We start from the raw sequence: 13,665 nt of genomic DNA, 5'->3' as shown, positions 1-13,665 counted from the left end.
ATTTATTTTAAAAGAAACAGACACAGCACAAGTCGGGGAGGAGCAGAGAGACAGGAGAGAGAATCCCAAGCAGGCTCCATGCTGGCAGTGCAGAGCCCAAGGCGGGGCTTGAACCCATGAGACTGTGACATCATGACCTGAGCTGAAACCAAGAGTCTGACACTTAACAGACTGAGCCATGCAGGTGTCCCTGGAAATGTATTTCTAATTCCAGTGGAAATGTAAGACATTTCAAACACATGATTTGCCCTCAAGCAAAATCAAGCTTTTCACAATCAAGAACTTTTCAGCTCTTTTATTTGATTTTCAAGCTAATATGTTTTGAGGAGCAAATTAAATGCAGACAGATGATTGTTTTCTTAGCCTGGTGAGAAAAAAACTGGCAAAGGACAGTAAAGGGTTAGCAGGTGAAGAGAATGGCCTTATTACAAGTGAGGACTGTCAGACCATGTTCTGGGAGCCAAGGCACAACACAGATAAGCAGTGCCTGGCATCACCCGGAATTTTGTAAACGGCAGATAAGCCTGCTTTCAACCCAGTCCTCAAGGACTTTTTTCTCAAAATACCCAAGATGCCTGTGTTAGACTAAGAAAGGAACAAGATCGCATCTCCTAGGGTCTTAGGCTCCAAATCGGGAACTCTAAAATGAGAGTAGAGAAAAACTCGGAGAGCAGACCACTCAAGTGAGAACAAAATCGTCACAGGCATTCTATCAGCAGTGAATAGATCGCATTTGACACGCAAGTCAGAAAGTAGCCCATCCACTCAGACGGGTGGGCCAGCTTCGCTCCTGGAAACCTGCTCATTGCAAAATCCTTTTCTGGCTTTTAGGATGTCACTTGATAGCCCCTGCCTCTCTCAGACGTTCATGACCAAATGAATTCCTCTAAATCTTGTCAGGGAGCTTTTCTCCTCATGATGGCTGAGATGATGGCTCAGCCTACTTTGCAGACCCCTGACCTCCTGAAGACGAAACTTTTAAGAGAGATTTGACCACACAGTCAAATCAACCATAGACGTAGCAAACAGTTAAATTGAGAAGAAGCAAACATAAGATTTCAGCAACTTCGGTGACCACTGGCTTACTTACCCAACATTGCAGAACATGCAGGAGAAAGAATTCACACTGCCTGCCAGCCACTTTGTTTACATACAGTACAGGAGAATAAAGAAAATTCCTATAGGAATGCCTGTGAATAGATACACAGCAAACGCAAGTACCTCCTTACCCCTCTTCCCCTTTACATAGTTATATAATAATGTAATCGTTGCCACAACTTATGACATTGGTATTATTATCCTTAATTTACAGATGAGAAAACTGAGGCTTGGGGAAATCATATTGACCCAAGTTACCAGCTAGTAAGTGGCGACCCAAGCATGTAAACCAGAGTCTGGCTGTTTCCAAAAGCCCACGTGTTTTTCCTGCGTCACAAGGGAGCTTACGACACCAAAGATATTTACTAAAGCTTGTTTCTAAAGCGTCTTTAGCAACGCAAGTAACTTTGGGAGCTTGTCAGAGCCATTACACAATCCCCTTCCTCTTTTGGATCCAGCCCAGGGAAGAATAGAGTAAGTCTGCCACCTGAAGGCTACCCGTCAGGGCAGATGCTGGGAGCCAGCCCCATTGCAGGCAGGGTGCTGTGGACAGGGAGTCCTTGGAGGGGGTCAGAGAAGTGCTACTCCCCTCTGCCCTCAGCCACCTCCCCGCCAGGCCACAGAAGAGAAGGAATCTGTAGCAGCCAAACCCAAGAAGAGTGGGTCTTCATTTTTGTAGAAACAAAAACGAGGAGAGGCAGAAACTGTCCTCTTCTATAATTTCCACCCACTGAAAAAACCCTAAGGAGTATAGTTTGCACTTGAGGTCGATTTGGGGATGACTCCCAAAGCTGATTTCTATTCATTTGCCTGTTTTGAATAAAGAAAAGTCAGGCTGAGAGGTTCTGATAGCATATAAATTAAAGATATGGAGGTATCTCATTGAAATTCTAAAGATGTGCTGATCCTACCCTAGATTTCTCTCATCAAAAGAGTTCTCTTGTGGTGCTGCTGCTGACTTATTAATAAAGATCACGCTTTTATTTGATTATTTATCTAATCAGGATTCACCTTCAGTTTAAGCTCATTAAGTCTGCTGTTACAGAGTGACGCTCTAAGTGTACTTGATGGTGGGATTACATCCAAGTGAGACAGGGAACATATTCACGCGTTAATGGTCAGGAGCAAAGACAATGTCCCGTAAGCCATGTGGCACCTGCGAGCGGAGCGTGCACGCGGTCTGCCAACCAAACAGAAAGGGCACATGTCTCCAAGAGCAGAGGGAGGGCTGCACGCGATAATTAAGTGCATTTAGTACCAGAATAACAAAAATGGCAAGCGCTCCGATTATTCCAAAAACCAAGAGAATACTACCATTCTTCATACACATTATGTTGGGAAAGCTTTTCGAATGGGCTCTTAGTGAAACTTCTAAGTTCTGTTCAGGATGCTGGGTGCTGCGCCTGCCCCCAGCCTGACTCCCAGTGGCTCACATTTAACCTGCTTGCTTCCGCTTGTTCATAAGTTTTCCAAAGTGGTTGTAATATAAACCAGCCTAATAATACCTCTCCTGGGTCTTTGCAGAGCAGGTAACTAAGTTGTCTCGTTCTTACCTGATGAGTAGTTGCCAGGTTTAGCTGCTGGTGATAAATCCTCTTCTTGAAGACTGTCTTGCCCCACACATAGGAAATTCCACTTCTTGTTGGCCTAAGACACCTCTGACTACCACAGTGCCACACTGAAAGAGGGCCCGTGAACAGCAGAGTTGTGCAGTTAGCCAAGGCCAGCGCGTCCCCTCCTTGGAAACGCTGCGGCCCAGACTTGGCACTGGAATGGGCTAAATTATTTATCTGGTCGGATACGAGAGAAAGCAACTAGGAGCTTCCTGAGCTGATAGTCTCTGTCCCTGGATTCATACTGAGACAGGAAACAGGCCAGGCTCCATCAGCAAAGAGGGGGGATAAAAAAAATGGAATCTTCCTCCAAAGTCCCCTGCCATCACCTCTCCTGCCTGGCGTAGGTCCCGACCAGGGTGAAAATAAGCTGTTCCCATCAATCTCCTTGAATTCTTTGAGCACTGGGTGTGAGGCACTGTGAGATATGAGGTGTAAAAAGCAACCTTTGCCCTCAGTGAGCTTACGATACATCCACTTGGACAGAGAAAGCAGAGGAAGAGTTAAATTTCTCATTCATTCATTCATTCATTCATTCGTTCCAGGCACCCATGTGTCAGACACTGTGCTAGGTATGAAGAAAGACTGAAAAAAAAAAAAACAGGCGGTGATGAAAATACCATCTGACTAGCACAACGATGGGCAAAAGGTGTGAAGTAACAGTGAAAGAAAAAATGCCATGAAATGGTATCTGATTAAATTCTCAGTAAGTGGTACGTGAGGTAAATGCCAGGAGATCAGAGCAGCTCAGTTTAGGTTTTTTGATGCTGCTGTAAACAACACAGCCAAGCCCCAGCCAACATGACTCTTCTGGACCCCCGAAACAGGAAGGAGATTGGTCGTGCAGAGCAGGGTTGTCAGATTGGGTCAGCATGGAAGGAGGTCACCCATGAGAGGAATGTCTGTCCTTCCGGGAAATTCACCTCTGCCTCAGGAGCCATCCTTCAGGTCAAGAAACACGGCCCTGGCGGCAAAGACCTTTCACTGTGGGACTTCGGAGGAGAGAAAAAAAAAAGATCACCTATAAACGAGTGTTTCTTATTACAGTATATTAGAAATTCTTATACGATTACTTTTCCCATGAAGGGCTGGACTTAAAATCATAACTATGTAAATGATATATCTGTTACTTGTCACAGACTCTGGACCTCTGAGTCTAATTTGTATCTCTTCTAAGTTACCTGTCATGATGTTGTCTACCTATTTATTTGCATACATGACCCTTTGTGTCTCGTTAATTTCATTTAAAAAAATTTTAAGGTTTATTTTATTTTTTAAGAGAGAGACAGAGCATGGGCAGGGGAGGAGCAGAGAGAGAGAGGAGACAGAATCTGAAGCAGGCTCCAGGCTCTGAGCTGACAGCACAGAGCCCAATGTGGGGCTCCAACCCACGAACCATGAGATCATGACCTGAGCCGAAGTCGGACATTTAACCCACTGAGCCACCCAGGTGCCCCTCCACCTCATTAATTTCTTAAGAGCAAGAAACATGCCTTATTCATTTCCCTAAACTTCTTATAATTTAGCACATTGCCTTGATAAAATAGGCAGCCAGTGAATAGCTGTTGAATGACCTGTATCATCCAAAAATGGAACAAGCCCTGGGCATTTGGGTTTGGAGCCTTTCTTTGACCTCAAACTTGAAATTCATTAAAGGAGAGCCCTTCCCTCATGGGGAAAAGTTCATGCAACTTAAGAAGAGAGGAAGAGACAAGCTTACAATGATGAAGAATGGAAAAGATGCATCCCTACTAGCAGATTAGTGAAATCATTGCTAACAATCAACAGAAAGACAGATGTCAGAGTTGAGTTACCCTCACATTCAAACCTTAAATTCTTATTCTAAGGGTGACGCTCATTGTGTGAACCAGTGATGGAAGTTGTAGAACATAAAAGGGAATCAGCCTCATGCATAGCACAAACATACAGAACACTATGAATAAAAATGATGTTAACTTTGGGTATGGAGTACGGAGCAGACATCACTATTGCTTGGAAATTATCTGAGGGGCACCTGGGTAGCTCAATCGGTTGAGCATCAGACTTCGACTCAGGTCATGATCTCATGGTTCATGAGTTCGAGCCCCGTGTCGGACTCTGTGCTGACAACTCAGAGCCTGGAGCCTGCTTCGGATTCTGTGTCTCTCTTTCTCTCTGCCCCTCCCCTGCTCGTGCTCTCTCTGTCAAAAATAAACATTAAAAAAAAAAAAAAGATGGGGTGCCTGGGTGGCTCAGTCAGTTAGGTGTCTGACTTTGACTCAACTCATGATCTTACGGTTCATGGGTTTGAGCTGCACATTGGGCTCCGTGCTGACGGCTCAGAGCCTGGAACCTGCTCCCGATTCTGTGTCTCCTTCTCTCTCTGCCCCTCCCCCGCTGGCACTCTGTCTCCCTCTCTCTCTAAAAAAAAAAAAAACATAGAAAGAAAGAAAGAAAATGAAAGAATGAAAGAAAATGAAAGAAAGAAAGAAAGAAAGAAAGAAAGAAAGAAAGAAAAAGAAAAAGCAAGCAAAGGAAAGAAATTATCTGAGAAGTAGCACCAAGCAAGGAAAAGTCAAAGGCCTGTAAATGTGTGATACAAACTGTAGCAGGAAGGGGGTGCTAACCACGATGAAGGTGCAGTTCTTGGTCATCTGATTTCTGTGTATCATTCTCTGTAGGTGGAATTGGCTGTGTAGGTCGAGACAAAGGCCAGGTTCGAAAGTGCCTCGATGTGGTAGAGATCTATAATCCTGATGGGGACTTCTGGAGAGAGGGTCCACCTATGCCAAGTCCTCTGCTCTCCCTTCGAACCAATTCTACCAACGCAGGAGCAGTGGATGGGAAGCTCTATGTCTGCGGGGGATTCCATGGAGCAGGTACCAATCCAATTTTAAATGTTTTATCACCTCCGCCGGTGTTGGCTTTAAACTCCCTTAACTGACCCAGCCCCCAAAGGATAATCCAGACAGCAGGGTGAGCCTGGGAAGAAGCCTGGCCTTCAGAATTCAGTGGCCTGGAGCCTCTCACCGAAGCTCTGAACTGGGTTTTCACAGCAGCAAAATGGAACCGCCACCCCCACAGGCTATTTTAAGAGTTAAATGAGATCCAGTTTATAATGTGTCTGGCCTACAGCAGTCACTCAGTAAATATTAGCCGAATATGAGGAGAGGAGAAGTGGGAGAGCAAGTCTAAGGCCCGACTGCAGGGCTAACAAGAGATTTGAGAACGTGAAGACCAGGCAGAAATAGAGCCATGGCCGGACTGTTGGGTTTCATCACTGTCTTTAATGACCAAGAGATCCCACCCTCAGAGGACACTCTTATTCGTCCTCCACGACTACCACTTGAAATCAATTGCTTGAAAGCATTTCTAAATACACATGTATTTATTACCACACTTAGTTCCCACGTACCAGATTATACCGTCACTGCAAAGCACAGTATGGATGTAGAATTTTTAATGTAACAGCAATTGTTGAAATAGGCACCAATCTCATAAGCAACTGTCTCCAAAGTTATTTCGCCGCACCAGTAAATACGGCGGAATGCAGGTATATTGAAATGACGAACTGTTCAATTCTAACCTCACTGATAGAAGCGCTAGGCCAGTATATATCCATGAAAAGCATGCCTCCAGAGCACTTAAAACTTTGGAAGGGGGCCAGATTAAAATAAAGCTGACACTGCAGCAGAGCAAAGCCTTTTATAAGCCCACCTTCATTTTTAATGCACATAATTAGATGTAAGTGAAGAATGAAGTTTTCATTACCAACCACAAGAGGAGATGGATAGACTGAATACAAGTGGGCCTTATTTGCCCCTTGATTCAAACAAATCTCCTGTAAAAAGATATTTTTCTGGGCGCCTGGGTGGCTCAGTCGGTTAAGCGTCCGACTTCAGCTCAGGTCATGATCTCGCGGTCCGTGAGTTCGAGCCCCGGGTCGGGCTCTGTGCTGACAGCTCAGAGCCTGAAGCCTGCTTGGATTCTATGTCTCCCTCTCTCTCTGCCCCTCCCCCGTTTTCTCTCTTTTTTTTTTTCTCTCTCTCTGTCAAAAATAAACATTTAAAAAAAATTTTTTTAAAAAGATATTTTTCAGATAATCTGGAAAATGTTAATATGGACTGGAGAATTAGATGGTATTCGAGAATTGTTAATTGTTCGGTTATGATAATAATGGCTTCGTGGTTTTATATAAAGGAGAAAGGAAAAAAGAGAAATGTTAACAATTAGAGATCATCTAGAAGTATTTATGGGTGTCAGTGATATGCTGTCTGAAATTGGCTTTAATCTACTCCAGCAAAGACTTTTTAAAAAGTGATTGGGGTGAGGGGGGGCGAGAACAGATTTTATAGCATTGGTAAAATGTTGCTAATTGGTAAAGCTAGATAATGGATACACTGGGGTGTTATTTTACTACTTTCGTGTATGTTTGAGTATTCCCATAATAAAAAGCTTTAATTTTCCTTTCTCTGTTCTTCAGAGGACTTTCCAAAGAGGTTTTTAAAAAAGTGCTTTTAATATCTTTTATGTTAAACTGCACATGCTTGTGTCATCTATCACAGTAGCCAAGAACCCTGGCTCAGGAAGGAGATGTATAAGTGCCCCCAGGTTCAAGCTCTGTGTGTAAGAAGGATACGAGTACGGAGGCAGGAGAGAGATTCCAGCTGCTGGATCCACACACCCACCAGGGCTCTCCTCCCGCTGGGATCACAGTCCTCCTCTTCATCCCCTGGCTTTTGGCTTTCTCTTCACCAGGAGAATACAAAGGATGGCCTCAGAACATCCAGAGGGGTGGGTGGCAGTTAGTGTCTAAAGACCGAGAAGATAATTCTGTTTTGTCTCCTTTCTTTATCTTTTCATTCCTTGTATAATATTGACTTAGAGAACTGATAACCTCCAACTTTTCAAACGGTCTATCCTCATACTATGAGCCAACCTCTTTTCTTGGTACTACAGGGGACTAATAATGCTTTCAGCCAGAGGGAAAGGGATTTACCATATGAGCTCTCAAAGTCCATTTTAATTATTTGGTCCTAACATGATGGATTGTCTGGGATTAGCTGAATGAATCATTCCTGGGGTTTATGAAAAATAGAGCAATTGTATAATAGCATGCCCGTTATGAACCAGAAACTTCAGCATCAGATCTAAAAACAGGCACTGGATTTCCTCTACTTGTGTGACACAAACCTAGTCATTCCATTTATTTATTCAGAAAACCACAGTCAAGCAACGAATGTCTCATAATCTGTGTAGTTGATTCAGGAAAAAGGCGATTGAAACATGAAGCCGAGACCATGAAGACTGGCTGGATGCAAGGAGGAGCCAGTCTCCTGCCCCACTCTCAGTAGTGACACAGAGCCCCTGCTCACCCCAGTGGAGACCGAAGCTGAGGCCGGGAGTGGAGGGCAAGCACTCGCTACTAAAACAGACAGGCTGAGCGAAAATTGCACACTGAATATTGAGATACCACCTTTCTTCCCTCCCTGGCTCCCAGAATGTGGGCAGCCTTAGCCTCCAGCAGGGGGCCGGAAGACTTGTCTTCGGGGACCTGACCAGCCCCAAAATAAAGCATAAGTCAAGTCACCCTGTGGAGAACCTCACAGAGAAAGTTTCCATGGCATTCCATGGCATCCCACTCTTTTTTTTTTTTTTTTTGAGAGGAGAGAGAGACAGAGACAGAGACAGAGAGCACCAACAGAGGAAGGGCAGAGAGGGAGAGAGAGAGAGAGAGAGAGAGAGAATCCCAAACAGACCCCACGCCCCGTGCAGAGCCCAACACGGGGCTCAATCTCGTGACTTGAGATCATGACCTGAGCCAAAACCAAGAGTCAGATGCTTAACCAACTGAGCCACCCAGGCGCCCCCATAGCAGCAGTATTTTTAACAGCCCAAAAGTAGAAACAACCCAAGTGTCTATCAACTAATGAATGCACAAAGGAAATACGGTACATTCACACAATGGAATATTATTTGACACTAAAAAGGAATGGAGTCCTAACATATACTACAATGTAAATGAACCTTGAAAACATTATGCTAAGTAAAAGAAAGCCATCACAGATGACCCTGTATGGTTCCATTTCTATGAAATGTGCAGAATAGGCAAATGCATAAAGATAGAAAATGGATTTGTGCTTGTCAGGGGAAATCAGGAACAAGAAATGACTGCCAGTGGGTACGGGGTACAAGGTTTCTTTTTGAGGTGACAAAAATGTTTTGAAATTAGATGCTGGTGATGGTTGCATAGCTCTGTGAATACACTAAAATACACTGAATTACACATTTTTTAAAGATGAATTGTATGGCATGTAGATCATATCTCAATAATGCTGTTATTAAGGAAAAAGAGGCTCTTCCTCTCTCTCCCCCCAAAGTAATTGGCTCTTGTGTTTGACACTAATAAGGAGAATTAGCTGAACTGCCCACAGGAGAGTGCAGTGGAGGGGAGTTCTTTGTGCGGAAGAGGCAGAAATGGCTCTATCTAGGGACAGAAATGGTAAGTTTCCAGAGACAGAGAGACAGTGGTGGCAGGTGACACCTAGTGGCGGGAACTTATTCCTGCTCATAAAAGCCTCCAGGAGGAGATGGCATCGTGGCCTTAGGAACTTGCAAAGGATCCCTGTGTCGATGACACAGAAATCCTGCCTTTTTGAGAAAGCGCCAGCAGGAGAGGGACAGAGAGAGGGGGACAGAAGATCCGAAGCGTGTTCTGCGCTGACAGCAGTGAGTCCGATGCAGGGCTCGAATTCCGAACCGTGAGATCATGTCCCGAGCCAAAGTGGGACTCTCAACTCACTGAGCCACCCAGGCACCCCCAGAAGTCCTACCTTTCGAGGGACCAAGTGAGCTTGGAGAGGAAGCATCCCGTGTTTTCTAGCTCCAGTGAGCACCCGGATTCTTGAATATCCCGGGAGTAGGGGCTGCTCCCAGGGTTCAGCTGGCTTCCTGCTGACAGAGCCCCACTTTGGCTCTTGTTCCAGCTACTAGCTCTTTGAGACTCACCTGCATCTTCCTCCCAGCCTCTGGTTTTAGTGTGTTTCCCCCTAAGTCTCTGGGGCAGGGTCCCCTCACCTTTTACCACTACAGCAACCAGTTGGCACCTGCACTTATTTGCAGTCTGTAGCTACTCTTGCAATCCTTCCAAGGTAACATAGGAATGCCTGGAGCGAGCTGAGGGAGTGCACCTCTTCTCCACTTTGGCTCCATGCTGGCTGCCAGAGTGGGTAGAGCTCTGGGCAGAGAGTTTCTGCCAGAGTGCAGCCGTAAGGCCCTTCTGCTTCCAGTCCCCCTTAACCCACCTGACTCATTTGCACCATCTTCCCTGGATATTTCTAGGGGAGCCAGGGAGCTGCCCCTTCTCTGCCGAGGACCAGAGAAGCTCTCTGCCTTTTCCCTGTCCCTGGCAGGAGTTTCTCGCAAACCACCCCTCTGTCTTCTCTCATTCAGCATGGGGCCCAGCCCTAAAGGGAGAAAGGCTGCCGAGGACAAACTTGAATAATCAAAAAGAGGAACCGCGTTGGGAAGTATTTCAAAAAATTAATTACCTCACTAACAAATGTAGAATCAAATGGACATCTAAGACTTACTTGGTGTTGACTTTGCGAGGAGAGGGTTGACTTTGCGAGGAGAGGTGTTGACTTTGCGAGGAGAGCCGTTGTGAGCACTTTGCATATGTTAATTTATACAAATCTCACCGTGACCTGTCTGTGAGGTAGATGTTGTCATTACCTTTACAGACCACTGGAGAAACAAGCCACCTAAAGAGGTCACACAGAGGGTACGTGTTGATTCTGGGATTCAAAATTCAGATAGTCTGGCCCCACCATTTGTATTGTGTTTTTTTAACCAGGAAGCTAAATTGTCTCTCCATGCCAGACAAATTAAATCAGAATATTTGGGTCTGGGGCCTAGACATCAATATTTTTTAAAAGCTCTTAAAAAAAAAAAAAAAAAAAAAGAGGTTAGAGTGGAAGAGAGCCAAAGCATAAGAGACTCTTAAAAACTGAGAACAAACTGAGGGTTGATGGGGGGTGGGAGGGGAGGGTGGGTGATGGGTATTGAGGAGGGCACCTTTTGGGATGAGCACTGGGTGTTGTATGGAAACCAATTTGACAATAAACTTCATATATTGAAAAAAATAAAAAATAAAAAAAAATAAAAGCTCTTCAGATTGTTCTAATATGCAGTGGTTCAAATGAGAACCGCTGCCCTGGCTGATGTCCATTGTTCATTCATTCAACAAACCTTTATTGAATGACTTCTACATAAGCCCTAGAGAACCATATATGCAGTCCCCAGCCCTGAAGGGGCTAAGCGAGGACCAAATAGGAAGTGCTACCTTAGTATAACAATGCTTTCAGTCAGAGGCTTAGAAAGTAGCTGTGCTCCTTAGAGAAATAGCCGGTTCCAGGTGTGGAGCATGAAAATGGTGAGCTGAGCTTGGGATGTCCTGTTATACCAGAAAGCAGGTGAACTATCAAAGACTTAAGGGAGTCCCATCAAAAGACAGACAAGCCAGTGTAAAAGGGCAGTCCGTGGCCAAATTTGAAATAACTTGAACATAAAAAATCATAATTGACTATAATTGATTGAATGAATAATAAATGTAGAAGGAATGATAGAAGACTACATATAATAATTGGTTCTGGCAAATCATCAGCGGATGCTAAAAGCATTGATTGAAAGGTTATGAAGAACAGGATATGTACATGACACCAAAGTATTAGCCTAATAATACGAATAATACCAATACTAACCACAATTCTAATTAATACTAATTACAATGAGGAAAAATATATACTCTTACAGTGGTGAAATTGGATGGCTACCGTTGCAACCAAATAATCATCATTTAAAATGGGATAATTTTATAGTACAGTTGACCCTTAAATAATGTGGAGTTAGGGTACCAACCCCCCGTGCAGTCAAAGATCCACATATAACTTCTGACTCTCCAAAAACCTAACTAGTAGCCTACACTCTTGACCAGAAGCCTTACCGATAACATAAGCAGTCAATTAACACATATTGTGTATATGTGTTATATGCTAAAATAATTGTATTAAGATAAGCTACAGAAAATAAAATGTTAAGAAATCATAATGAGAAGATACATTTATAGTACTTACTATACTTATTGAAACAAGTCTGCATATAAGTAGTCCCATGCAATTCAAACCCAGGTTGTTCAAGAATGAGTGTATTTTCTTTCTGTGTAATACAGTAGGAAGGATTCTTGCCCACCTACCACCACCAAAATGATTAACTCCTGTGTAATCAAGCCTCTAAACTTCCAATCTATAGGGAATACAAGGGAGAAGAACAGGTTAAATGACCCTATGAGAAACAAATTCAGAATATAGACATTCAACAAGAAAACTGGCCAAATACTCAAAAAAGTTAATGTCATGGGGAAAAAAAGATGGTTCCATCCTAAGTGAAAAGAGATCAGAGGGACATAAAAACAAATACAAAATGTGAGCATTTATTGGATTCTGATTGAAAGAACGACAATGTAGACATTTTGGGGGAAATCAGAACACGGACAGAATATTACTTAATGGGATAGAATTAATGTTTTTTCATAGGTATAATGGTATTGTAATTATGTAAAGGAATATCTTTATTCTTAGAAGAAGCGTGAAGGGTGAAGTGTCATGTCTGCAACTAATTTTTAAGGGTTTCAGAAAAGAAAGTGCGTGTTCATGTGTACACATGAGGAGGCAGTAAAAATATGGAAAAAATGTTAGCTACTATTGAATCCGGATGTAAAGTCTGAAGGTATTCATTGTACTCTTCTTTCAACTGTTTCAAATTTCTCAAAATAGAAAGTTGAGAAAGGAACAACAACTTTGTCACAACTAAAGGATGAAATTCTGTTTTATCCCAGGACTATCGACAGAGAGAGATACACTGTGATTGAATTTGTCTGTTTTACTATTGCTATTTCAGTCCTCCCTGGAAAAGTTGTACTGAACTTGTGATACCCTGAAGGAGAGTTGCTACCTCTGGTTTTGCGTCCACATACACCACATATTTATACTGTATATGTCATATAGGCCAGTTGTATTCCAAAAACAATGGAGACAATTTAAAGGATAAGTGTAGGTGCAATGAAACTACAAACATGCTTAGTAATAAGTAGAGGGGGTATTTTATCAGAAACCTAAGTTAAGAAAAATTTCCAGAACTTAGTTCAGCTTCTTGGCCACCAAGGCAAAGAAGGGAAAAATGATGGTTTCTGAAGCTCCTATTGATAGAGGCATGTAAGTGCCTCCTTCTACTGCTTCTCATCCAGTGTGCCTGAATCTTTAATCTAATGGGAGTTCTCTGTGCTTCATGGAGTTAATATCTGTGCCCTTCCCCAGATTAGGAACGTTTTCAGCTATAATTCGGTCACATTAAACTTCTGACCCTTTTTGTCTCTTCATCTTCTGGGACTCCTATGATACAAATGGTATTCCTCTTTAATAAGTTGCTGACTTCTCTAAGTCATGTATCGTGATCTTTTGCCTTTGTTTCCCTCTTTTTTTTCTGCTTCATTGTTTCCATAATTTTATCGTCTGTATCGCTGATTCACTGCTCTGCTTCATCCGTTCTTGCTGTTTCAGCATCTATTCGAGATTGCATCTTGGTTGCAGCATTTTTAATTTTGGCCTGACTAGACTTTAGTTCTTTTATCCCCGCAGAAAGGGATTCTCTGGTGTCTTCTGCGCTTTTTTCAACCTCAGCTACTATTATTACTATTTAAAATCATGGTTTTAAACTCTAGTTCAGACATCTTACGTATATCTTGTGCTGATTAAACCCCTGACTGTCATTTCTTCTTGTTCTTTCTTTAGGTGTGAATTCTCTGTCTTGTCATTTTGGAGGAAGAAAAAAATTAGTAACATAAACATTTTTTAATTCAAAACAAAACAAAAAAAAAGTCAAATAAAGGAAGCTAGATACTAGGTGTATTTCAGTTTGC

At 43.0% G+C, this 13,665-nt stretch overlaps 2 protein-coding genes across 3 annotated transcripts in view; one reads left to right on the top strand and one right to left on the bottom strand.

The window, feature by feature from the left end:
- Positions 1–2,872, bottom strand: part of MGLL (monoglyceride lipase) — a 250,014-nt gene extending 247,142 nt beyond the window's left edge. The window contains exon 1 of the mRNA XM_030307544.1: positions 2,652–2,872. The gene's annotated coding sequence lies outside the window, so the exon portion shown is untranslated. The remainder of the gene's footprint in view (positions 1–2,651) is intronic.
- KBTBD12 (kelch repeat and BTB domain containing 12) overlaps positions 1–13,665 on the top strand; it is a 77,289-nt gene that overhangs the window by 47,337 nt on the left and 16,287 nt on the right. For both annotated transcript variants that reach the window (XM_030307540.1, XM_030307539.1), the window contains exon 5: positions 5,372–5,569. In XM_030307540.1, coding sequence (XP_030163400.1) covers positions 5,372–5,569 — 198 coding nt within the window. The remainder of the gene's footprint in view (positions 1–5,371; positions 5,570–13,665) is intronic.

The sequence above is a fragment of the Lynx canadensis genome, chromosome A2 (genome assembly GCF_007474595.2).
Source record: "Lynx canadensis isolate LIC74 chromosome A2, mLynCan4.pri.v2, whole genome shotgun sequence".
Taxonomy (NCBI): domain Eukaryota; kingdom Metazoa; phylum Chordata; class Mammalia; order Carnivora; family Felidae; genus Lynx; species Lynx canadensis.
This window is presented reverse-complemented; position numbering and strand designations above follow the sequence as displayed.